At 36.6% G+C, this 27,646-nt stretch overlaps 2 protein-coding genes across 4 annotated transcripts; one reads left to right on the top strand and one right to left on the bottom strand.

Moving 5' to 3' along the window:
* Positions 1–120: 120 nt before the first annotated feature.
* zmp:0000001301 (host cell factor 2) lies at positions 121–14,747 on the bottom strand. 3 transcript variants are annotated; one of them, XM_046861561.1, is made up of 19 exons: positions 14,709–14,747; positions 11,205–11,311; positions 11,045–11,117; positions 10,889–10,931; positions 10,568–10,646; positions 10,416–10,504; positions 8,871–9,017; positions 8,575–8,626; positions 7,439–7,539; positions 5,612–5,697; positions 5,428–5,509; positions 4,945–5,030; positions 4,088–4,175; positions 3,949–3,997; positions 3,655–3,742; positions 2,583–2,683; positions 2,277–2,361; positions 1,954–2,058; positions 121–1,189 (listed from the first exon to the last, which is right to left on the bottom strand). In XM_046861561.1, exons 2-19 carry the CDS (start codon positions 11,264–11,266, stop codon positions 1,085–1,087), a joined length of 1,521 nt encoding a protein of 506 aa, XP_046717517.1. In that variant the 5' UTR covers positions 11,267–11,311; positions 14,709–14,747; the 3' UTR covers positions 121–1,084. The 3 variants fall into 3 exon arrangements, with proteins under 3 accessions (XP_046717517.1, XP_046717516.1, XP_046717518.1); XM_046861560.1 differs by lacking the exon at positions 14,709–14,747 and having other exon boundaries at positions 11,205–11,407; XM_046861562.1 differs by lacking the exons at positions 1,954–2,058; positions 14,709–14,747 and having other exon boundaries at positions 11,205–11,409.
* mfsd14ba (major facilitator superfamily domain containing 14Ba) lies at positions 14,230–26,489 on the top strand. The gene is made up of 12 exons (XM_046861563.1): positions 14,230–14,548; positions 16,649–16,747; positions 16,830–16,892; positions 16,976–17,103; positions 17,563–17,677; positions 17,843–18,061; positions 18,772–18,885; positions 20,151–20,222; positions 21,045–21,157; positions 21,920–22,017; positions 22,155–22,309; positions 25,968–26,489. The coding sequence occupies exons 1-12, from the start codon at positions 14,462–14,464 to the stop codon at positions 26,181–26,183; spliced, it is 1,479 nt and encodes a 492-aa protein (XP_046717519.1). The 5' UTR covers positions 14,230–14,461; the 3' UTR covers positions 26,184–26,489.
* The last annotated feature ends 1,157 nt before the right edge of the window (positions 26,490–27,646 follow it).

Genomic DNA, 27,646 nt, shown 5'->3' with positions numbered 1-27,646 from the left:
ATTCTAAATATACAATTTAAGTCTAATGGCTTTTAGGTGGTTAATGATTTAAAATTTTCTACCAGCTAGCCTACAATCCTGCTTAAAGTACCAGGAGAGAAACATGTATGATTCAGCAAACTAATTTATATGACATACAAAAGCTGAATAATGAATGTATTTGGAAATGAAGTTGATTAAGAATTTCAATGATCGGTCTCCCAATGTGTAGTGAGTCCTAACCAGTACCCGAAATTATATATATGATATACCAAGTAACAGTCTAGGGAGCTAGGGAACTGAGTGAGGTTCAGTCTTTGTCCTATACATGATTATTTCTCCCCAAACTCCCACCCAATCTTTGCTACCCAATGATTGGAAACATTACTGATTTTGATTCCCATGTTTTTATACATAGTTTAACAAATGTTTTAAGTGTGAAAATATTAACAGCACTGATAACAATAATGTTAAATGTTATTTAGCCCAGAATTGTTTACAGAAGACATTTCAAGACAGTTATGATACTGGTAGCAAAATAAAAAGAATTGCAAAATGATTAAAACAGAAAGGTTGAGCCTACTGACAGGAATGCCTAAACTTTTATTATATTTACTGAAATAATCCAGGATTCATTGAATAAAGTTTAAAAATTATATTTTCAAAGTAACCAGATTTATTTTTTGCATTATCAAAAATTAGTGTTTTTAATGCAATTCCTCTGATCATGACAACAAAGAAAAAAATCAGCTTTGTATGTAAGGTTAAAGCAATTTATATAAATAAAAATATAATTTTAAAACAATTGAGATTTCTTCATATTTTTGGTATTTATCCCTTCAGGGTCTCATTTCTAAATGTCTGCATATTTCTTGCTTGCTTTGCTTGTTTTTATTTACATAATGCCTCCTGTCACTCTGTAGAAAAGATGCTAAAAGGTAATTATGCAAATATACTATCAGCGTCTGCATTTTCTGCAGTGGTCCATATAGACGTCATGGTTCACGAGCAAGCACGCTTTGACTTTGAAGAAGTGCAATGGAAAACAAAAAAATACTCTGGGCCCCCCTCTCCCCTCCTTTCTGTTGCCATAGAGACAGTGTTTTCACATGCCTTTGAACTGCTGCATAATGGACAGGAGGTGCTCGCTGCGTTTTTGGATGTTGCACTGCTCTTCTTTCAGCTTCTCCTGCTCAAGGAGCACTTCCTCCTGCAGAGAATTGATGACCGACTTTGCATTATTGTTGTGCCACCATATTGAAATGTATAGCTTAGTCTAGACTAGTATAATGGAAATTTATGTTTTCCTTCTGGAAAAGATTGGTAGTGATGGCTAATCCTTTGAGATTATGTCTTCTGGACTGTGATCATTTATTACTAGGTCCATCTTTCCCTGTGCTTTGTTCACTTATGGTCAGCTCTAGAACATGCAAAAAGACTAACACATGCAAGGAGTGGTATTTTGATAATTAAACATATCAAGATCCAATAGTAATGTATTTTGTATATACTGTAATATACGAGAGGGTCTATGAGAGAGGCCATGGTATAACAGCAATATGTATCATTCTAGGATGTCACATGAGGCCACTTTTCATTTGTACCCATATGGCCAAGGCAACCCAGTTTTTTTCCTAATTAATATCCTTATAATTAACCTTTTAAAGTGCCAATAGACTAAAAACCACAAAACAGCCCCAAAGCAATAATGCTCCCATCTTAATATATTTAAATGTGATCAAAATATTGCAGAAATAATTATGTATGATCACAAGAAATTACTTTAAACATTTTGAATGTAATAAGAAAATATGATTTATTTTTAAAGTTTGCTGAAAGTTTAATTTTTTATAACTATTTGATTGGAGAATATAAATTATTATATATGTGGCTTTACTGTCCTAGTCAGACACTTGAATATATAAATAGCAAAAGGACAGTGTGTGGTGTGTCACTATTTTTGCGGTCACACACCCTGAGTTTGCAGAGCTCTTTCCTCTCCTTGTCGTTCTCTTCAGCCCGAGCTTGTAGCCAAGCCTCATTTTGAAGTCGATGTCTCACTAGCATTTCCTGAATTTCCTGTTTAACCAGAACCGCAAACGCTCAGTGTTTTCGAAGGTTCTCAAACACCACACATCTGTTTAAGAATCTTAAAAAAGTTAAGCTGTTCAAAGCTATTTCTTTTCCTCAAGGCTCAATGGTTTGACCTTAGCTGTGTATCCTGTGCTAATAAATCCATGACCAAATCCAGAGCCACAAATAAAGTGGCTCAGAATGTGGTCATAAAATAAACACACCTGGCTCTGTTTCTGGTGGTACTCATTGATGGCCTGTCTCTCACAACGCAGAGCTTCCACTGCTTCTGAAAGATCAGACTTTTCTCTGGCGAGAAAAAAGAAAGGAGTTGATTTATTTGCACAGTCTGGTGCAGGAGGACATTTATATTAATCCTAGGCTAGTCTGGCACCCAGATGAAGCTTTTAACAAAATCAGTGATTACTCAAACATCACTAAATGTGTCTTCTTCACCATCTGTGGATTAATCATGAGATTAACTTTTCTGATGTAAGGTTTTAGAGTGTGTATTTGTATCAGTTCCATACCTGTCTAATTTACGGAACTGTTCGTCTAAAATGGCAAATGCTTTTTGAATCAGGGCCATTGCTTCACCTCGAACCATTGCAAAATCTTGATAAGCTGTGGGCTAGACAGAAAAAAGGCTGACAAAATCCTGCCATATAAGCGATATTATTTAAAAACATGATAAGTGAATGATGTGACTCATCAAATCATTCACTCAGATTGGTCACAGTTTAAAATGAGAAATGTGCAGATTCAGTATTGAAGAAATTAGCATATGGTGAAAAAAACGAGGAGGCGATATGTATGGAAGCTTAGGAAATCACATCACACGTTTAAAATCTAACATATAGTTTTTTTTAATATTTTTCTTTATTGAAAATCTAAATCTAAATTTGATTGAAATACAGAAAAAACCCCACCTGAAATAAAACCACGAGTGTCAGTTTCTATATATTTATAAAAATTATATAGATATTTTTCTATATATATATATATATATATATATATATATATATATATATATATATATATATATATAAAAACTATACTACTGCCAAAGTCTCATCACCCGAGGTAAAGTCCTCATCTTCTGAATTGTTTCTTCTTCTGTACCTCTGTACTGATCTAATCAGTGACTCATTCAGACAATTCTGTTGAATAAAGGTATTGCTATGAATATGTGCTAATTAGGCCATTTAAAGTTTAAGAAGTGTATATTTCTCTTCTTTGTTTGTTGATTGATTTTTTTGCCAGCTGCGAACAAACTGAATCACCAGTATGTCTATTACATTATGATGTGTAACTTTCAAACCATTTGACCAAATTGTAAGGAAAGAAAAGAGCACTTGCTAGCAAGGTGTTACACATCCTTCAACAGATGGACAACCAAAACAAGCTTTTGAAGGTTTGAAGGTTTCCAAACAAACTATTGTGATTTATTTAAAGTCAAAGTATAATATAAGCAGAAAACCCAATTTTGGTTCACAATTTTTCCAATTTATACTAGACTGCCACACATTGTATCATCTGATTTAAAGAATATCAAGAAATTATCTCTTAACTTAATTCATGTCTGTTTTATGTGCAAGTCACCTGTGCTGACTCCGTTCTCTCGGCCTTCATGACTAACGGCATCTCACTCAGCTCATACCTTACATTGGGAACCTTTGTCGGCACAAAGCTGAATGGAGAAACATGTGCAGTCGATTTACATACCAGAAACCGTCTCACATGAAACTGAGAATGAAACTCCAGGCTTTTTTTTTTTGGATCAAAGGGAAGCTCTGTTACAGTTTCAATTCTAATGACGAATGAATAAAGAGCTTTCTTTTTTACATGATTTCAATTTGACTCAGTTCAGCGTTGTCTAAATGTGAAGGCACCCACCTGTTACTGACACCCTGAAGGCCAAATTCAGACAGAATCTCCTTCATGACTGTAACAAATACAGATAAAGAAGTTGTCTTTTGACAAGATTTTGTTGTCTATCTCATCTTTGAACATCCAAAAGGTGTAACTGTTTTACCGGGTTGTCTCTCTGATGGGTTAATTAGTCTCATTATCTTCAGGTCATTGAATTCCTGTACTTCATTTTTGCCTCCAAACACGTACATCTAAAACAAACCACACATACAGTATATGGTAAGCCAAATAGATTTAAAGATCTAGATTTAGAGGCTAGGAGAAAGTGAAATGAAACTAATGGATCATAATATTGTATCCCACTGCTGTTGAATTCTGGAATCTGATTGGTCAAAATGTCAAGCATGTGATGATAGATTTTCTATAACAGCACCTGCTTTAATGCACTTGCATGGTAGAATCAATAGTAACAGCTTGTTCAGAATAGACACCTAATCAAAGCCTTATAATATGTGGATTAAAAAAAGGTTTTATATTAAAAAAAAGTCAAATTGTTTAAACAAAGTAAAACTGTGATGCTCTCTGAAGGGAGGCGTTTATTTAACAGTTATTACATGAGTCTCCAGTATCAGTACTTCACAAGGGTCAGTATAAAGTCCTTAGGACATAGGCATTTAGTTTTTTCTTTCATTTTATTAAAAAAGAATCCAGTGAAAGAACAGTTTGTTTCTGCTGTCATTGAATAATAACGACTATTGAGTCTCTCTCTTTTTTTTTTGCATAATATGAAATGAAGGTATACTGTATAAGGTTAAAAAGTATTAACTGTCATCAATTTCTAAATGAAATATCTATAATCAATGGCAGTCGCCACAGCGAATTTAGGAGTCTGCATTGTCTACAATGCACTCACTGTGGACGTGTGTAATGTTATTGTAATATTTTCCAATAAAATTACACACACACACACACACACACACACACACACACACACACACACACACACACACAAACACATACGTGACTGTGAATAATAAAAGCTGCATGGCCGTGACGTCTAGCCGGAGGAATTCCCACATACAGAGGTACCTTCCATTTCATTTTTGCTGATAAAACAGAAAGGAGTTAATTGTGTTACTATTAGAGCCCTTACCACAAACTTCACATACTGTACAAACAATGTAGATTTTATATTCATCTCATGTCATGTTTCATGTTTCATGTCTCCCACATGTATAGTCATTTCTGACTATAATTAATACAATTCTAGTATAATTGTATGATAATTTTATAATCACAATGTTGTATGTTCTTTTGTTAAACTTACATTCATTGTAAATGTAAGGCGCATGGTTTTATGTTTGCCAGTGATTTTATTTCACGATAATTTTTTTATAAAACATTTTTAAGTGAACAATTAATGAAAAGTCTCAAATTCTCAAATTCAAATCACACTTGAATTCACATTTTTGTTTACATCGATGAAAGTGTATTAGCATTTACCCAGGCTCAGCTTGTGAATTTCATTTATCGATGATATTTTCCCATCTGAACCTTTTATAGCTCCACCAAACAAATATATATCCTGTGATAGACAAAATGTCACTCATCAGTATAAGGCTTCCATCACTAGAGCAAAGAAAGCAGACCTTTTATACAATTAGTGGCTTTAGACTGTACTGCTGACCTTGTCATGGTGAGTGGTGAAGGTCTGACCCGCACAGGAGAGCGGTGACTCGCCCTTTACCTCAGTTTTCTGCCATGTTAGGGTCTCTTTAGAAGGAAAATAAATTTTCTGCTTTAATTTTATCACATACACAGAGTTTTTGAAGGTTGTGCTGTAGAAGTATATTGGGAATAAGAGGGTTATTCAAAAAGAATTAACCGATTTCATTACGCAATATACCAACTGAACGTTTCTGGAAGAACGACGCGACTACATCGCCCCTGTGGGCCATTCAAAACGTAACCCCATAGAATTAATGTTAATATTAGCTACAAACAACCACTGCGCTAAATCTAGCCGTAGTTGCTAAGCAACACAATGGGAAAAGATGTGGCTATTCCATGAACAGGACATGCCATTTAATGTTTTATATGTATAATAATTTATATTAACAGAAGGCAATTAGATAAAAGGTATTTATATATAAACAAATTAAAAACAAACATTAATTCTAATACATCTCCGCCAATCAGGGCAAAATGCACTAATGATATGGGATTGTTTATTAGCAAGTGAAAATTCTAACACATGCCTGTCTGTTTGCATTTGGCGTTTCATAGCTGTGGGGGACAAATACTTATGCAACCACTACTTTTATTGTTTTTAATTTGTAAATATATTTGCAAACTGTATCTTTCTTTTATAGGATCTATTCATGTGTTTTGTATGCCCAGGTGATTCATCTCCAGGTCAAGATCTCAGAATAACTCTTCATGACTCTCTGCTCTCCTCAACCTTGGGGTGACCATGGACAATCAACTGTACTTCTCCTCACGTGTTGCTAATGTGGCTTGTTCTTGTCAATATCTTTTCTACAACATCCGAAGGATTCGACCATTTTTGTCCACACAGGCTGACCAGGTGCTTGTTCGGTCTCTTGTCATTTCGAGACTGGACTACTGCAACTCTCTGCTGGCAGGTCTTCCTCTGAACGCTATTGGTCCACTGCAAATGATCCAAACACAGCTGAGCAACTTATGTTCAACCTGTCCAAGTTCTCCCACACCACATCACTGCTGCGCTCCCTCCACTGACTTCCAGTAGTTGCACGTATCAGATTCAAAACACTGATGCTTGCCTACAAGGCCAAAAATCGACCATCCCCCTTTGACCTCAGAGACCTCATCACACCTTGCACTGCACCACGCTGTCTGAGATCCTCCAGCATTGCTCGACTGGCACCACGTTCTCTCAGGATAAGAGGTAAGTATACTTCAAGGCTCTTCCCTGGCTGTCTTCAAGTGACGGTAAAGACCTACCTCTTCCTGAAACACTTAAACTAGCACTTTCCAAATTTGCTTTGTTAAAAAAAAAAACTGAGTTGTAGACTGATTTATCTTACGTTGTAATATAATGTACCATATGTAGATCTATCAATTGCTAGAGACTCAAAGCTCTTTTGTACATCGCTCTGGACAAGGGCGTCTTCTAAATGCCTCAAATGTAAATGTATTCCATATTGTATGGGCAATGAGACTAAATTATTCAGACAATACTGATAAATTAACACAATTAATAATTAATTTGCTACAATCTATAAAACAGATTTTTGTTTTTGTAAAGTTTAAAGTGGCCTGTTCCCAAAAACAGAGCTCGATACACCTAATCTGAGGCATCCATGTGACCCATCAAAAGCAGAAAGAAATAAGTCACTAGGAGTAGAGACAGCTCCAGATGATGCTAATCAAACAGATGCATGATTACACTGTTTTATGTGGCAAAGATAAAAATAGCTCCTGGTAATTATTGAGCAGTGCTGAATTATGTTCACAAAATAAAGCAATTTACCTATATTCAGCACATAAATGTCTTTGTAGTAGGATCCATCTGCTTCACATCCCCCAAACAAGAAGATCTCCTCATTGACTACAGCACATGTGTGGTTATATCTAGAAAAAAGAACACTCATCTCAGAGTTTGCATGAATGTAGCAGGAAAGGCTGAACGCAGGAACTACCTCCCTGAGCCAAATCCAGACAAAAAGGCCCTGATGAAAAATAGACGGCTCCGTTTTCAAATGAGGTCGCTGAAGAAAATGATCCCTGCTAACCAATGCACCATGGCAACAGCCTGCATATGCTGTACTGCCACCAAATATTCACTCACATCAAAATCTTTTTCCTCTAAGCATAACAGAATCTTTTAACAAAAACAATTTGGTTGCATTTGATATGAATGAAACTGCCAGAAATCATAGTAATTCTTTGTTGCTAAGGTGCTTTGTATCTTTAATAATTATGCTTTATAATTATTAGACCATAAATAGTATTTCATAGTTAGAGTAAAGCTTTACAGCAGCTTTTTGGCAAGTTCTGTCTTAATCTGTTACCAACTGCACAGAATATGACATGAATTATTATTTTTACTCCTTGAGTCTACCCTCCTCTATCCCCATCCATGCATAGAAGGTTCCTCAAACAGATTTGGCAGTGTTTTATGTAGAGTTAACATGCTTACAAGGACAGTCATGTTGTTTTTTAAAGCTCTTTTCAATCTTTCAGCTCATATCGTTTTATGAGGTTGTTTATTAGCACCACCATCCTATTTTACTTTGGAATGACTTTCAAACCTTTATACGTTCAAAGCTTTATAGAGAATTCTGTTTATGCATCCAGTTCACTAATTCTGCATCCAGTTTCATCACTATCACGAGTAATAAATCATCATGGAAAGTGCGGTGTTTATTTTAGCAGTGTTTATTGTTTTTATTTTTGTTTCTTGTCATTCAAAGCAGGGTACACCTGTTCTAAGAGCAGAGCTTAAACTACTTTTATATTCTGCATATTAATTGTACAAACACTTAACCTTTGTAACTTTACAGGTAGACTACTTGTAGATTATGTAAAACATTTATGCTCTAATTACACTGTGTACAAGCAAGTAACCTTTGTTCCTAGCCCTCATGTTAAAAATTAAGATGTTACCTTGCAGATGGTGGAGTACCACTTGTTTTGATAGGTGTCCAAATCATTGACACTAAAAGACATTTAAAGAAAGTGTTTAGTAAAAAAGTCCTTGGCAAAACACATAACAATTAAAACTCATACTCATAGTGTTGTAACTTAAGCAAAAGTTCTGAGATAGTAGACATTTTATTAAATTATATTTACAATAAGCTGCATATTGCATCCATTATACTGTAACTAATTTATTTGGGCCTAATTCAATAGAATGCCTATAGTATTAGACATGCATCCCTGTCTATCAGGATGTTGCTAACCTGTATTGAACATCATCAGGTCATCTGTAGGTGTTCCATCCACAATTCCTCCGTAGACATAGATATTATCCCCTAAAGCTGCTGAACTGTGTCTGAGAGTTTTCAGAGCCACACCTCCAACGTCCAGCTTCTCCCATCGTAATGTAACTGAGCGAGTAATTAAACATGGCGCATTACATGTCTAACTATAAATCGTTATTACTTATTAATAGTTATATTGTGGTTGTTTTACATAATAGCAGCTACTGTATTAACAGTTTTTCTATCACCAACTTTTTGTTCACCATCTATATTATTGAGTGCTCATGGACCATAAGTAAGTCCTTTTACTTAATTACTGTACTTAAGTACATTATTCAAATGTCTGAACTTAATTAGTGTAGTTTCATTTTGGAAAATGTTCACTTCACAACATTTTAATGCATAAATCTTTTTTTTTGTCTTCACTGCATTTTAGAAAAACATGCTGTTCCTCCCTTTGAATTAAAAACGTAAAATGCATTAAATGAAAACCTATCACAAGTCCATGAATGTAACCCCACGGTTCTGAAGAGAGTTTGTGTTAAACTCAGTGTGTGTGTATGTGTTTGTGTGTGTGTGTGGGAGTGTGTGTGTGTGTGTGTGTGTGTGTGTGTGTGTGTGTGTGTGTGTGTGTGTGTGTGTGTGTTAAACTAAAAACTCTGTAAAAACTCTCCTTAAAAATGGTCTGATGTGCAGGAGAATAGAGAATTGAAATACATTATTAAATTATCTTAATATAGTTCTCAAAGATTTTGGTACAGACGTCCATTCAAAAGTGAGTACTTTTGTCATTGTCATCAGGAAGAAATGTAAAAAAAAGTAATTCTACTGGAGTAATAATTAAGCAGGGCATATGTACTTTTAATTAAGTAAAAGAATGCTGTACTCAGAAACCAAAAATTGCAGATTAATGCAAAGATTTTCCAATAGCAGAAAACACTCTGATCGCTTCGATAGACTTATTCCATAAATATTAAATAAATATCACAGAACAGAGAACTGTGCATTTTTCCTTTGTTAAGGATTATCTTTTAATGAGTTGGAGTTGTTATACAAACAACGATGTAAGATTCAGTGGCGCTGCTATCCATCTAGTGTAAATACACAGCATATCCATCCATTTTATAAAATATACTATACCTAAACCATTCAGTTAAACCTGTAAAATTTGAACACAACCTTCAAAAGTGGTAAGATTTTGATACCTAACAAGAAATTGAAATTAGTAAATTTTTATATTCATATTTAAACATGTATTTAAAAAACAAAAAGTCATGTAAATGAATGTTAATATGGTTAAATAAAAGTGCAAACAATTCTAAAGAAATTCTTATATGAGTTTAATTTATTTGGGGAAAAAAGTACCATAACGAAACTATACTTTTTTCCTCCGGAAGAAAAAATTATTTGTCTGTTTCAACTGAATACCCAGAAATTGTGTACTCCTGGACTGTGCTTAGGGACTTGTGATTACTGTATACTGATACTGCAAGCTGAATCATCACAGATAAAATAGTTGCTTACCAACATCAAAGCAATAGACACCTGGGAGACATTCTTTTGCTTCAGGATCGCAGGAGCCTCCGAATAAGTACAGTTTCCCTTTGACAACACTGTAAAGAAGAGTCAGTTTGAATCTCTAACATGTTAAAAAATAGAATCAGATCATTTCTCACCAAAGTGTGTGTCCTTCTCTTGCATTCGGTACAACGCCGTTCTGAGGCATCATCTCCCAAGTTATACAGGAAGATGTAACTTACAAAAAAAAAAGATATATTCATTAATAATTAGGACATTAATCATAACAATCAACAATTTTAAATATGTAAACCCATAGAAGACAATTACAAGTCCACAATTACCATTTATTTATATTTGTTTGTTTGTTTGTTTGTTAATTTAATCAAAAAATTACATTCTTATATTATTTATTTTCTGTATGTATTTATATTATTGAATGAATTACAATACAAATATGATTTTTCTCACAAGCTTACCAGTAAGCATATAGAAATCATTGAAATATTTTGGCAGCGCTTCCTAAAGCGGGCAAAAATAAATAAATACAACACTACATTAAGATAAGTACAACTAATAGATCGCCATCTCAAGCATTTATTTCTCTTTAACTTCAATCTGTCTATGTTACACACATTGGAGTTCATGTTTGAGATGCCTCCATGCAAGAAAGCAATGCTTCCTGCGACTGCAACGGCATGACCAGCTCTAAAAAAGTAAAAAAGCAAATAAGTTGGTGTATAGCTGCCTTGCTTTGTATTTAAAGTTGCATTAGGAGTATCAAAATTCTCTCACCTTTGGCTAGGTGGCATTCCTCCGATCACCTTTTCAACCCAGTGTCCACTTGCTAGGGCCATTTCAGTCACTAAATGACTTCTGTTGATCACAAACTTGCTTAATGTCTGAAAGGTGGAGAGAGTAGAAGGCAAATGAAACCGACAACCATGTCTAGCCAGGTCCTGGAGGCTTGTAGAAACACATTCATCCAGCTGTAAGATGAGGAAACTCGTCGCCTAGTAATGGAAGTAAACAAACTTGTGCACTCATCCTGTGAACAGGTGTTCACTGAGAAGATTATTCAAAGCTCTGGTATCATTTATGCTACAACCTAAATTGCAGCAGATTCTCAGTGCTCAGTGTACAAATAAAGGTACAGAAGTACTTATTTGTACCATGTTAATAAGAACTAAACTTTTGTGAGGTGGTGGGATGTCCACTAAATGTCCACAAAATGCGCACTAAATGTTAAAATGATAAAATGTTATGGTTAGTTTTTTTTTTTTACTTTAAAGCACATTTAATGCATTGTAAAAATAAAAAAAAAGTGGTTAAATAGGGTTTTGCTTTGTGGTTTCTGTGTGGCTGTGACTTTTCGTATCACAGTTACAAGAGTTACAGTCATGCTTTTAGGATGATGCTAGATGTTTGCAAGAGAATCCTGTGCAGTTGGTAAGGTGCTACTGGCGATTTTTTTGATTATATCCCAGCTAGAAGTTTCTTGTTGATTGCTGTTTGTAAAACTGATTGCGATACCATTCCAGGTGATTATTAGGGTTTCGAGGAGGTTGATAGAAGTTGAAGTAGAAGCAGAATAAGAAGAAGGAGAGTCACAATTTTTTTTAGTTAATCTTCTGAGGTTTTTAAAGCCTCTTCCCAGTCTAACACATGGCATAATTACATCTAAAAATACAAATAAAATGTAACTGTTGTATTCTGATAGTTTGACTCAGATATGATAATAGTTAATTAAAATGATGACAGAAAATCATCTATCATCATGACATTCTTTACAATAATGTCAATGTCAGAGTGTAATCATTTTAACACTTTAACTCTAAATTTGAGTGCAGGAAATTGCTGTCAAGAGTGTGGCCACTGTTTTGGCAATTAAACAGTACTAAATTCAATTGTTCTCATAGAAATAGATGAAATGGAGAACCATTTGCAGTGTTTTAACACACCATCAGTACAATTGCAAGCCCACCACCATAATAATTGATAGTATTAAACAGTGGTGGGCCGTTTTGGCCAGCAAGGCCTTCTCTGCTGGCCTAAAACATTCTCAGAATCACTGACACCTTTTAATAAATATATATATATATATATATATATATATATATATATATATATATATATATATATATATATATATATATATATATTTTTATGAATTTGTATTCAATTATTCCCAATAATCTCTTCTCTTAATTTCATAGCTTTTCTCTCGGTTGTGCTACTTTAAGGAGTGTTTGTTTAGGTGAGAGTTTCTATCCAATCAGATGTCGGCTGTCACATTAAGGGTAGGGTAAAAATCTGCCAAGCGCCTTCACAATCAGCAGTGTGGGCACCTGTAGTGTAAAGTACATGTCACATGAAGGTTGTTACTTTAACCAATCAGATTGTGAGTCGGTGACTCTGGGGTCATGTAGCAGGCATACAATAATGTCAACATTTTCATGTTCTTTGATTGGATAGTAGTGAACTGCATAGGATGAAATATATTTGGGTGTTTTTTCTTCCACAATGGCTGATAGAGGAGAAGAAATATATTTGATCGCAGATTTAGATTTTCTTTTCAAGGAAAGCTGGACATCATGAGGAAAGGTCACCCAAAACAGTTTTTTTCATGAACCATTTATACTTTCCCATATGCCTTAGTTTCCTGTAGATTTGGAATAAAAACACACAATTTGCCTTAATTTTAAATCGAAAGGAAAACAGTAATGCACAGAAAAAGATTTGCACAGAATGTAGTGCACATGCACTTTATGTCGTGCCCCAGTTAGTTTTGTGTTTCATGTTGTCTTATGCACCTACGTCCTGGGGAAACATTGTTTCATTTTACTGTGTACTGCAATGCCAGTGGTGGGCCGTGCATTTCACACATAGGCCTTTAGTGGTGTCCTACCTGAATCAATCCACCTCTTAATACCATCATTATGATGCCACGGCTATAGAAACCATTAGTTTTATACAATAACTCAGAATAACAGAGCATTGCATCACAGACAGGTATCTCATGCAGCTAGAACGAATGGCATTACTAAAAGCAAAAACACAATCAAACCAATTCAGCAAGTCTCCTTTCACTGCAGCCACAGCAGTGCTGACTGTATACATCATCTCTAGCAGAAGCATCAATATTTACTTCATAAAGTGTAATTAATTAAGTAAATAAAGGCAAATTAGGTTAGAGTTTCTATCCAATCAGAAACTCTAACCTAAACTTAGAGAAATGCTATAAAATGAAGATAATAGACTATTGGGAATAATTTATATATATTCATGGACAAAAAAATATATTGAAACCGAATTCAGTGATTCTGATGAGAGTTTAGGCAGGCAGAGAAGGCCTTGCTAGCCCTGGCAGTCTGCCACTTTTTTACTGTGTATGATTGAAATTACGATAAAGCCTAGTTAAGGTGACTTGATAAAGTTGTTCATATGACACAATAAAATTAGTGAGGGTGGAAACTAGATGCTTTTTTTTAATTTGTCACATATACATTGCAGCACAGTGAAATTTTTTTTTATTTTCGCATACTGTATACCAGCGTAAAGCTGGGGTCAGAGCGCAATGCCATCCGTGTTACAGCACCCATGGATTTCAGAGGGTTAAGGGTCTTGCACATGGGCCCAAAAAGTGGCAGCTTATCAACCCAGAGCCTTAACTACTGCGCTACCACCTTCCCTAAAAAACTGTGGTGGCCAAGCGTACATAAGGCTGACTGCTGCCACCCTATGCCTTCCAAGGCCATGACTGATTTCGGAGTGCAGTATTAAACGTGGTCACACGGTGGTGCTGTTTCTAACAATAATAATCCTCTCCACTGGGGGAGGAAAAATCAGGATTAAAATAACCTGGACTTCCGCTGCTGGGCTAACGTTCCTGCAACCATCTTCCATTTTACAGCTGGAAACGGGACACTCGTGTGAATTTTTGATAGAGAAGCCTAGAGAGGCCAAACCCGGAGGAAATCCTGGAAGGAGCCGGAGGTGAGAAGATATGCACCCAACATGGCTTTTATGTCTCTCAGATAAGGTGTGAAGAGATGGCCCAGGCTGGGCCGAAAGAACCGAAACGGACTAACCGCGTCCTGCTGGTCAAGAGAATAATAATGAACGATGACAGCAACCCGGTAAGCGAATAAAAAATGTTTTTATTAACCTTACTATGCTGTTTTTTTTATATTGGGTACTAACATTAAGTACATTGGAATCTCTGAGCTTAACCACTTAGCCTGCTCGCTAGCTAGCTGAAAGATGAATTTGTCTAGTTGGCGCTTTAGCTCTTCCTACCTGTTTTCAGAAAAACCCCGCCCACTTGACGAATAAGAGCCGTCAGCACTCTGACAGAAAACTGAGCTATCCAATCAGCGGAAATGTACCGATAAAACACTAGCCAATCATATAAGTGGAGGCGGGAGTTGTCGGAATACGGATTGGGTGAAATATGAGGCTGAGTCTTTCCTCCATCCTAACTAGGATGGAATATATATATATATATATATATATATATATATATATATATATATATATATATATATATATATATATAAATATCTGTGAATATATAAAAAGACATATTTGTATAAAAGCTCCCTTCCCCACCCAAATCAGGTTAGTTGTTTGATAACTAACTAGATATAATGGCTAAATTAAATATGATCTATCCCCTTGGCTGATTTATTAGCTGTCAAGTGTTTGGGACATTAGAACAAAATGTAAATAAAACATTGTTTTCATATGGTCTAATATGTCGTTGTTATGACAGAAATTAATATTTGAAGGCTTTTAATACAATACATTGTGTTAGACATTGTATTTCCTGCCTACGCGCATTAACACTGGTGGTAGCGGAACACAGGGTTACGTAACAAGCAGCGCGATGCCTGATTCATGAACGACTCGTTTTATGGAACCGATCTTTTTTTAATCATTTCCCAATTTCAGCTCTTACAGTCATGTTTATTACAATGTCTGCATGCAATTTTCACACATTCAACCTATTTTATTCAACAGATTACTCACTAATAGATAGTGAGTAATCCCCCCCCCCTATAAAAATCTGAAATAAAAAAAAAAACCCAAAAAAAACCAAGAAAAATAAAATAATATAAGTAATAAATATAATGACCATTTTCCAAATAAATCCAAAGGTGCAGGGTTGCAGTATAGTAGTCTTGGTTGTGTGCGCTATTGTAATTTTTCATGAATGTAATTTTTTTACGTTTTAAGAACCTTTTTTGTGGCGTAAGGCTTTGGTCCTGATGGACTGCATCCTCCTGCCAGAGGGGAGTGACACAATCCTAGCTGCCAGCTTCAGGGTCCTGGAAGTGTACAGGTCCTGCAGATTGCAGACCTGCTACAGACATATGTATTGATAATAATCAGGGGAAGTGGTAGCTCAGGGGATAAAATGTTGGACTTCTTAGCAGGAGGTCATAGGTTCAAATCCCAGCACTATTAAGGGTGTCACCAATCAGGGTGCCTAAGCTTGGCCCTTAACCCTCAATTTCTGTATAACTGAGATGATGTATGATGTATGTACAAATTATTTAAATGTTAAAAATAATCAACATGTTAGTTTGTCAGTTTACACCTTTTATAGCTTTACACATTTAATTACAGCATCTGAGTAATTGATGGGCTAATCAACTAAAATATAATCATATAAAAATGTATTCAATTGCAGTTTTTTTGGAGTTTTTTACTTGAACACAACCACCTTCTGCTGCACCAGAAAAATATGGTTCATCAATTTCATGCGCCTTATATATATATATATATATATATATATATATATATATATATATATATATATATATATATATATATATATATATATATATATATATATATATATATATATATATAATTTATTTTTTTTAATAAGTGTTATGGTAATTATTACAGCATGTCCATTTTTTTTATTTTGCTTACATTGACTAATGTACAGTACGTGCTGCATTCCTGAAGAGATGACACAAAGGATAGTGGTTCCGGATTTTTTTTTTAATGAATAGTCTTTGGTTTCCTATAATGCACATAATTGCCTGTTATTGTTCTGTTTTGACACCATGCAGGACTGCCACGTAGGTCCTTTTCCGCTTGACTGGAATGATCAGAATGTGTCTCGTGTTACTGTTGTTTTTATGTTAATCATAACTACTGCTCTTTTAGTAGAAAGTTTTCCTGGCTAACATATATTTATTATTTGTCATCCTTTTGTTATTCAGATGCAGCAAGGAATCGGGAAGCCGAGTGTGTACCATGCAGTGGTGGTCATCTTCTTGGAGTTTTTTGCATGGGGGCTGCTCACCACGCCAATGCTTACCGTAAGTCTCCGTTCTCTGCTGAGTGTCTTCAGTTTTAGCTCATGCTTGTTCACGCTATTGATAAGCTCCTGTTTGGGTTTAGGTTCTACATGAAACATTCCCACAGCACACGTTCCTGATGAATGGCCTCATTCAGGGAGTGAAGGTGAGGGTGAAGTGTGTGAATAATTTTTTAGCTGCTACCTCTTGGGTGCTCTTTTTGGCTTAAAAAGTGATTTGTGTCACCAGGGTTTGCTGTCTTTCATGAGCGCCCCATTAATCGGCGCGTTATCAGATGTCTGGGGCAGGAGATCTTTTCTGCTGGTGACAGTGTTTTTCACCTGTGCACCCATCCCTCTGATGAGACTCAGCCCCTGGTATGTGTCTCTCTATCTTGTTCTCTTTGTCAATTCCTGATTTTTTTTTTTTTCTGACAGATCTGACTGTCTTTGGATTTGGACCTATTATTATTTATTTTTTTCTGGTTACAACCTTCAAAATGACAGACCACAATCTGATTTAATTTACCTTTACAGAGTCAATTAATTAAGCAAATTTTCTTTAATGTAGTCTGTGCTGAGTCGCAAGAGTTATGGCACCTACTGATAACTTGGCTTTAATACTTTTACTACACAGGCTAAAAATAGAATCTTTCAGTAAAGCATTTAAAATATATCTTGTGCTTTCTTTTTTTTTCTTATATTTATATTTATATTTTATCTTTATTTTATTTTCCTGGTTGTTCTTGCACTGTTCATTACTTTGCTGTATATGTATTTAAATAACTGAATGTTAGGTTACTTTATATAAAAAGCTTGCTTGCTTTGAATTTTCAGGTGGTACTTTGCCATGATCTCTGTGTCTGGGGCATTCTCGGTCACCTTCTCGGTCATCTTCGCCTATGTCGCAGACGTTACCGAGGAGCGAGAGAGGAGCACTGCATATGGACTTGTAAGCAATTGAGTCAACCTATTTTATTTTTATTACCTCTAGTGGGTGTGAACTGGTACCTGATACTGGCATGATACTACTAGTAACACTGTTTATTAAAGGAGCATCTATATTATGTTTAGAATTTTTTTTACATAGCTTAATTCTCTCATGCTTTTGGTGTAGGTGTCGGCCACGTTTGCAGCAAGTTTGGTGACGAGCCCTGCGATCGGAGCTTATCTCTCAGCGAACTACGGGGATAACCTGGTGGTCCTGGTAGCTACGCTTATCGCACTGGCAGATATATGCTTCATTCTGCTGGCCGTTCCCGAGTCTTTACCCGAAAAGATGAGGCTGAACACCTGGGGAGCGCCGATCTCCTGGGAGCAGGCGGATCCATTCGCTGTAAATATAAACATCGTCATTGGAATGTATAGGACATGTGTGCTGAGTTTACAAAGTCGCTAGTAAGAACATTATGTACGGAGGAGAATAAATCTGTAATGTAGCCAGTCACAATTTTTTTTGTTTGTAGCTACTACAGCGTGATGACAACCATAAACACAACTATTACAATTGATAGAAAGTATGAAAATGTTTTTATTATTCTAATGCAGAGAAATCTATACTTCTGCTGTTAGGATTTTGTGATTATGGAATTGGTGTTTTCAAAGAGTGATGTTTTCCTTTTTGTCATTTGACCTTCGGAGAGTGTCGTAGCATCACTCAGGCTAAAATTAGTTCCTCCTGTGATGTGATGATTCTGGCTGTACAGAAGAGCAGTAGTCAAGGGTAAATGCTCGAGTGTTACAGGGAGGTTTTAAGATCCTATAGCCAACGGTCATGGATAATTCAGATAATAATAATAATAAAATTGTATGAACTATAACCACAGCGATTCAAGCTTTTATGACTTGCAAATGATAGATATTTGCAGATGAGATTATGCAATAACTTGAGTGTTATTGCTGTTGGACTGGAATTCTCTTAAATATCCTTTAGTTGTTTGAAGTTTTTAATTGGTTTGCTGTAACACAGTGATTGTGCCGTTTTCTTCACCAGGGCATATCAGACATGATTTGGGTGTTGTGTAATAATTTGTACTTTCGTTGCAGTCTCTGAGGAAAGTGGGGAAGGACACAACTGTGCTACTCATCTGCATCACAGTGTTTCTGTCATACTTACCTGAGGCCGGCCAGTATTCCAGCTTCTTCCTGTATTTACGACAGGTGCGTGTCAGGGTGTTTCTTTGAATTTTATTACTTTGCTGGGGGGGGTAGTTGAGGTGGGAGCTTTCAAACGATTTAAATAAATGTCTAATTTATTTTCACTTTATGGACAAGTATTGGGACACCTGATTTTCCAGCCATCTGTGGTTCTCTGTGCACAAAGCAAGCTTCATGTAGATATGGTTTAGAGTGAAAGCTCCTGAGTAGCCTTCTATAGAGCTCTGACCCTAACCCTATTGAACACCTTTGTTTTCTACCCTGTTGAACATAGATTAGCTGTATGAACACTAATCTCCACAGGAAACACTCCACCACCTAGTGGAACATCTTCCAGAAAATGGAGACTAAATGTAGAATAGGATATTCAAAAAGCACACACATCTTCTGCTTAAGTGTTCACGAACATTTTGTCCATGCAATGTATTTTTCACCAGCCAATCAATACATGAGATAGAACAGAGGACCAGGAAATCTAAAGCTACAGTTAACACACAATCACACAAAATAGACTGGAAAAATTGAAAAAAAGATTTCTAGTTTTGAGTTGAGTGGTTTCTGCAATTCTGTTTTGCAGGAGCGAAAACCAAAACAGTCTTTTTTTTTTGTAGCCTAAGTACTTCCGAAGTTTCATGCATTCTGGAAACTAATTTCAGCATGGATCATATGTTTTCTTTTGGACTTGGCACTTTTTTTTTTTGTGTTTTTCTGTCTTTGATTTTTTTTTTATCTTTGTTAGTATATTCAAACAATATGAAAAAAAAAATATATATATTTCTACAATTTGCTACTGGCTCGATACTATTAATTTGAGGATTCAAAAGATTCAACCCAATAGAATGTGGATGAATGTTGTTGCAGCACAGTATCTATCATATCTATACCAAACATTTTCTATTGAGCTATTTGACCGCATGATGAAAACACAATTGCTTCAGCTATTGCCTTCGATTGGCTAAAGTTCGGTTTTACAGATCTTGGGAAAGAAACCCTTATTCCTATCTCTCACGCACGTACACTCACTTTCTCATTCAACTCTTGGGGTGTACATAGACTTTTAATGGCAGTATAGATTTTTTTTTAACGTTTCTTTTTTTTACAGGATTTAGGCCTGTTAACTGATGCGCTCGCATCAGAAGCTGCTTCTACTAATTTACATAGATTTTTCTTCAGGCTATTATTTGTCAAAAAGGAAGTGGTTTGATTTTTGTTCTGACATTCCCCGCAAGCATTGACGCAGCTGCACGCCTTTTTCTCTTATATCACAGGTCATTAACTTCTCGCCCACTACAATCGCCGTGTTCATCGGAGTGGTGGGGATCCTCTCCATTGTGGCCCAGGTACTTAACTAAGGAGAATTCTTTAGATGTGGGTGAAGGTTTGTGCATTGCTTCGTTGTCTGAGAAGAGTCCCTCTTCAATAAGCTGAAGTGGTAATTGAATTGTGTTCACTGATTTTGCACAAAGGTAAACTCTGACTCAGCAAGCAGACAAACGATCGGAGTGTCATAACTAAGTTATGGCACACGGGAAGAAATCTGTTTGAATAACTTGAGAATGCATTAATATTAAAGCCCATCATCTAGGCATTTTACCCCCAAAGCACAGCTTAAAAAATGTTGCAGAACAAAATATAATTTTATTAGACATCTGTATTTTGCAAGCTTTACACAAAGTGTCACAGGATTTATAATGTACATGATTTACAAAAAAGTCTCAAATAACAGTGCCTTGCATAAGAATCCCCCATCCATGGACAGTTTTTTTTTATTGTTTAGTGTTACAGCCTGGAACTGGAATTTAATTTGATTTGCATTAAAGTCATTAATGAGCATCATATCCTGATACTGACTAATTTTGTCGTCGCTTGGCAACAGGGTTAATACTTATGTGAACACAGTCGGGGTGGGGGGTAAATATTTATCCACATAATATTTATCCACAGTGTATTGTAATGTTTTTAATATAATTTTTTTTAGGCATGTTTTATCCAAACTCACATTGAGGGACACTGTAGTAATCATCGCATATATAAAAGCAATAATAAAAATAAAATTGCAATAATTTTCACTTGGACCTCCAGAGAGAGCATTAATGACACGCTAAACACCTGTAAGCTTTCATGATGTGTTAAACTGCAGTTTGTGTGTGACCTCCTGACAGACGCTTTTTCTCACGCTGCTAATGAGAACCATTGGGAACAAGAACACGGTTCTGCTGGGCCTCGGATTCCAGATCCTCCAGCTGGCGTGGTATGGCTTCGGATCTGAACCATGGTGAGTCATACATGCTGTCTTTGAAATGGCGGATTTAAAATCGAGAAAAGGAATGAAAGGAGTATGTCATTTAATTATGATAAAATAACATTTGATGTTATCTCTCACTAAATTAGACTCTGGTACTTAAAAAACAAAAGTATAAGGACAACTTTTTTTCCAGCCATATGAAGTTCTTTCCCAGACTAGTTACCAAAATTTGAAGGCACAAAATTGTGGATAGAATAACAAAGATTTCCCTTTTAGTTTTAATAGGAGACACAAACATTTTCCAGATTGAGAGTGACTCTGTGCACAAAACCACCTCTATTAAGATATGCCTTGAATTGTTTAGAGTACAAGATCCTGAGAGGCCTGCTATAGAGTTCTGACCTCAACCCTACCACATTTGTGATGAATTAAAACATTGATTGCACCCCCAGATCTTATAACCGTTCATCAGCCTTTACTAATGCTCTCGTAGCTTAATGAGCATAAATCTTCACAATCGCACTCCAAAATCTCGTGGAACATCTTCCCTGAAGAATGGAGCTTATAATAACAGCACATGGGGACTGTTTTAGCAATAGGATATTAAAAAAGCTCACACAAACCTTATGGTCAAGTGTTAACATTATTTTATCCATTTGGTGTATTATTCTTTTGCAGAACAATCATACACTGAGTAACACGTTCCAATCAATCATTGCATGTATTTTGTGCCTTAGAGTAAAGGTTTGACACATTAATGTCTGCATGCTCTTTTTGTGCATGACTGTTTAGGATGATGTGGGCAGCCGGAGCCGTGGCAGCCATGTCCAGCATCACCTTTCCTGCAGTGAGTGCACTTGTATCTCGCAGTGCCGATCCAGATCAACAAGGTGACTCTGCACTTCCTTAGCCATGTTTTTTATTCTGATAAAAAAACAAAAAAAACAAGCACATTTTGCATTACCTCATAGCTTTGAATGGGGTAAAAATAAAGTCCAGAACTCACTTCAAGTGTTTTTTTCATTAGGGCTAGTGCAAGGAATGATCACAGGCATCCGAGGCCTATGTAATGGCTTGGGTCCGGCTCTCTACGGCTTCATCTTCTTCCTTTTTGACGTGGAGCTGAGTGGAATAGCTCCGATCCAGACAGACTACAACATCCCTCTTCAGACTCCCAGTGAGGTCAGTGCTTCACAGCGTTCTCTCAAAGCAGACATTTCTAAAAGAAACGCACATATTGATGTCCATGTTGATTGCGTGTAAATGGAGGCTAGCAAGGCACCAAACACTGAGGATTCATAGAAGTGGACAAATATCATAAAACATGTTACGTAGTCCTCTGACCAAGAAAAATGCCCATGTCTAGGTTGCATGGAAAATTTATATATAGTTGGGTGTTTATTTGTATAATTTGCTTATTGGAGGTGAATAAGGTGATGAGGATGAGAGTGAGGACTGAATAAAGGATAAGATGGTGGAAGCTGAAGGAGGAAGACTGTAGTGTGAGATTCAGGGCAGAGGTGAGACAGGGGCTTGGTGGTGGTGAAGAGGTGCTGGATGATTGGGCAACTATAGAAGTGATAAGGGAGACAGCTAGAAAAGTATTTGGTGTGACATCTGAAAAAAAAAAAAAATAAAGAGATGTGGTGGTTAAATGAGGAAGTACAGGAGAGCATAAGGAGAAAGTAGTTGGTGAAACAGAATTAGGATGGACAGAGAGATGGGAAATGTAGGCAGGAGTACAAGAAGATGCGGCAGCAGATGAAGAGGGATGTGGCAAAAGCCAAGGAACAGGCATATGTATGAGGCTGTATGAGAAGTTGGACACGAAGAGGGGCGAAGTGGGAAGGATGTGCTGCAAGTTAAAGCAATAAAGGATGGTGATGGAAATGTGTTGACTAGTGAGGAGAGTGTGTTGAGAAGATGGAGGAAGTATTTTGAGCAGATGATGAATGAGGAAAATGAGAGAGAGAGACAAGGTTGGATGGTGTGGAGATGGTGAAGCAGGAAGTTGATAGGATCAGTAAGGAGGAAGTGAGAGCAGTGATTATGAGAATGAAAAGTGGAAAGTCAGTAGGACCAGATGACATACCGGTAGAAGCATGGAGATGTTTAGGAGAGATGGCAGTGGAGTTTGGTGGTGAAAGGATGCCTGAGGAATGGCGAAAAAGTGTGCTGGTACCGATCTTTAAGAATAAGGGAGATGTGCAGACATGCAGTAACTACATGGGAGTTAAGTTGATCAGTCACACCAGGCTGAGCGAAAAGGTGACCATCTGTGAGCAGGAGTATGGTTTCATGCTGAAGAAGAGCACTACAGATGCAATATTTGCTTTGAGAATGTTGATTGAGAAGTTTAGAGAAGGTCAGAAGAAGTTGCATTGTGTGTTTGTGGATTTAGAGAAAGCGTATGACAGGGTGCCGAGAGAGAAGTTGTGGTACTGTATGTGGTCGTCAGGTGTGTCAGAGAAGTATGTGAGGTGTGGTGCAGGACATGAAGACAGTGTGACAGCAGTAAAGTTTGCAGTAGGAACGACAGACTGGTTCAAGGTGGGGTGAGATTGCATCAAAAATCAGCTCTGAGCCCTTTCCTGTTTGCAGTGGTGATGGAAAGGTTGACAGATGAGGTCAGACAGGATTCTCCATGGACTATGATTTTTGCTGATAATATTGTGATTTGTGGTAAGAGTAGGGAGCAGGTTGAGAAAAGCCTGGAGAGGTGGAGGTATGTGCTGGAGAGAGGGGAAATGAACGTAGGAGTAAGACAGAGTACATGTGTGTGAATGAGGGGGAGGGAAGGGAAGTGAGAAGAGGTGTAGAAGGTGGAGGAGTTTAGGTACCTGGGGTCAACAGTGCAAAGTAATGGAGAGTATGCTAGGGAAGTGAAGAAAAGAGTGCAGGCAGGGTGGAGTGGGTGGAGAAGAGTGGCAGGAGTCATTTGCGATAGAAGGGTATCTGCGAGAGTGAAAGGGAAAGTTTATAGGACTGTGTTGAGTCCTGCTATTGAGCTTTACAAATGACCTGTATTTGAACCAGCGTTGACAAAAAAAAAAAGTAGCGTGAACAATGAAGTCAAGCAGCTTTCGGGTGAAATGCTACAGGATACGTAAATTTAACAACAACTTCTGTCAGCTGCTCCCATCAGGGAAAAGAGGAAGGCCAAGGAGAAGGTTTATGGTGCTGAGGGAAGACATGCAGGTAGTTGGTTTGGAAGAGAGGGATGATTTAGAGGACAGGGTAGCGTGGAGACAGATGATCCGCCTTGGTGACCCCTGACGGGATCAGCTGAGAGTTGTTGATTAATTTACTTATCCTGTAGCCCTTCACATGAAAGCTGCTTGTCTTAATTGTTCATGCTACTTTTTTTTTTATGTCAACGCTGGTTCAGATACAGGTAATTTGTAAAGCTCTACTGTTGCACATTCTCTGAAGATAAAAGCAAAGTTATTCATAAATTCGTTGCCAAGAATGTAAACCTGTTTCTTAGAATTGAATTTCTTGCTTCTGAAATTTTGCTGATAACTCCACTGATCTGAATATCTGCTCCGAACTTTCGTTTTTATATCAAATATAATTCTACCATCTGAATGTGTATAAATTCACTGCCATGTTATTAAATCTAAAAATTACTTATCCAAATTAGGAATTTCTTGTAAGCTTTGATTGATATCCTTTCAAAAATTGCAACATGGACAAAATAGAAAAATGACTGGAGGTTGTGCTTCTCGATTAGTTTTATCGTTTTAAAGGGATTCATGTTTTCAGGTTGACCATTTGTCCTTGAAAAACTTGAATTTTTCTTTTTTAGATTATATTATTATATTATTATTTGTAATATGTAGTTTTGTCAGTGATTCCTGACATCTTGTACTTAATGCGTACATGTTAATGAATCCAGCTGATGAACCGCATTAAATCCGACGGCTTTTTGGTTGATGTGTTGAAGGTTAAGGTTCTTGATTGACGTGTTTAGGGCAGCAGGCAACGAGATCTGCTTGAAAGAGCATTCTATGTTTTTAAAAGTGTGTTAAGTTTTGTAAAATAGTTACATGAATAGTTAGATATAACCAGCTAAACATCTTTGTGTTACTAAAGTAACGTCACTAAAGAGGATTTTGTTAATCTTTCCTGTCATTCGTAAATTAAAACGAACAATTAACAACAATAACAAAAAAAAACCAACTGATAAATATACACTCTATGGATACAAGTATTGGGATCTGACTTTTCTAAACTGCTACCACAAGGTTGGATGCACACAATTGTGTCGGATGACTTTGGATGCAATAGCATTACATTTTCATTTGGAGACTAAAACCTGTTCCAGCAAAACAATGACCCTGTGCAAAAAGTAACCTCTACGAAGATATGGTATACATGAGTTGGAGTGAAAGAGCTTGAGTGGCCTGCTACAGAGCTCTGATCTTTACTTTATTGTTTTTGATGAATTGGAACACTGACTGCAACCTGGGTGTCCTCAACCTACTGTACTAATGCCCTTGTGGCTGAATGAGCACAAATCTTTACAGCCAAAAAAAGAACATCTTCACAGATGATTGGAGGTTATTGTCACAGCAAATGGGGACTAAATGTGGTAAGGAAGGTTCAGAAAGCACATACAAAAATGGTCATTTGTCTGCATACTTTTGTCCATATAGTGTATTTGTGATATGTCTGTTGTTGAATAGACAACTGATAATACAAATTTTGCCTTGTCATGACTGGCTGTAAAAAGGGTGCAGGAAAGAGCAGGTGATGCATGTAGTCTTGATGTCTGTATACTCAAAATGTGTCCATCTCATCAAAAACTTCCCGCTTTGTGTATCATTTGTTTTTCCAGCGGGTGGCAATCCCAGGCCCCCCTTTCCTGCTGGGTGCATGCACGGTATTGGCAGCCTTAATTGTGGCAATGTTCATCGAAGAACAGCCGACAGCGGGGGCCAAGACGTCCCAAGAGCTGAAGAGTAGCGGAAGTCTGACAGGAGTGCATGCCATCATGCCGCTTCCGGGCAGCGACGAGGACTTTGAGCCTCTTCTAGAGGACAGCACTGTGTGAATGTGTGACCCAGCAAACTTTCTGAACTCCAGCCCTCGGAATGAGTGAGCATTACCACCCCCTCCCCATCCCCCCCTTACCAACTGTAAGCCTCCCAGAAGATTTCTTTTGTTTTTTTATTAATTTTTTTTATTTTATTTTAAGCTTTATGTTGTCGTTTTTAACTTGGTTAGATGTTTTGTTTCAAATTTTAAATTTCAAACCAAAGTTTTCCATGAAACAAAGTTTTTTAAACTCTGTTTTGCCACAGCAAAAGGGCTTGAATGTGCTGTAGCTGAAATGGAGTAAAAACTTTTGGAAAACGCAGTGTTTTTTGTGGATTTTTTTTTTTATTTCTTTTGCAACGTCGGGTCAGGTTTAAGGGCAATGTGCAGTACCGTGAATGGCTTGAGTTTAGACTTTATAGATCTCTAAATGTATAGAAAGAGCTCCGATTGTTTTCAAGTGATTTGAACTCTCTATATAGCTGTTTATATGTAGATTTAACGTCTTTTGGATTCAGAGCCATGAGATTGCCGTGATTAGTGACAGATTGAGTTTTTTTTTTTTTTTAAACAAGCCTTAATGCAGTAAAGTAAGAGTGTATGAAATGTATTTATTATTTATTTTATATATAAGAGTTTGAGCAGTGTAGGACGTCGTCATACGTGTTTTTTATGTGATCAGATATTAATTAACATCAAATTAACACGTTGTATGGATGGTGCTAATGGAGTTTCTGACTTTATTTGATCTTTTCTTACATTTTTTAAAAGTTTCTATGCAGGAGTTTTGTGCATTCTTCATTTATTTAAATTGGTTTTAATGCCATTTTGCTTTAAATATGATTTCAACATATTTTTTTTTATACTTTTGCAGGAAATCATGTGTGTCTGAAGACTGTTCTTTCTATTAGAAAACTGTTCTGCACACTGTTCTTTTGATTTCAAAAAGTTTCGGTCAGGACCATTCAGGACAACATGCAAATTATTCTTGTTTTGTTGTATTCTATTTTTTCTCCTTCAGAACCTCTCCACGAGCCAGTGGATGTGCATAAAGAAAGCTGTTTCTCAGTCAGTGCACATTTACCAAAAAAAAAAAAAAACGAAATCATTTCTTTCCCTTCACCAGGGTATCACCAGCTACCTCTCCTTTTTTTAAATAATTATTTTCATCTTTGAGGTTCTGAATTCTTCTTCTTCTGCTACAGCCATTCTCCTATTCTCTTTCCCCAGTATAAATATTTAAAATGTAAAAAAACTCGTATTGACCCCCTCCCCATGTTAACAAACCGTGCTTTTTAATACAAGGACCTTGTATACACATTCCATTTCCACATGGACAGCATTTGCATTTAGCAGTGAGCAATATGGATACATTTATATCATGGTTATGGGTTTCCATTTTAGGGCTCTTAAATGATATTTTTGGTTTTGGTGTAATAATATTTTTTTATTTATTTATTACCAGCACGAGTAATGTGA

Source organism: Silurus meridionalis, chromosome 11 (genome assembly GCF_014805685.1).
Source record: "Silurus meridionalis isolate SWU-2019-XX chromosome 11, ASM1480568v1, whole genome shotgun sequence".
In the NCBI taxonomy this organism is placed as follows: Eukaryota; Metazoa; Chordata; class Actinopteri; order Siluriformes; family Siluridae; genus Silurus; species Silurus meridionalis.
This window is presented reverse-complemented; position numbering and strand designations above follow the sequence as displayed.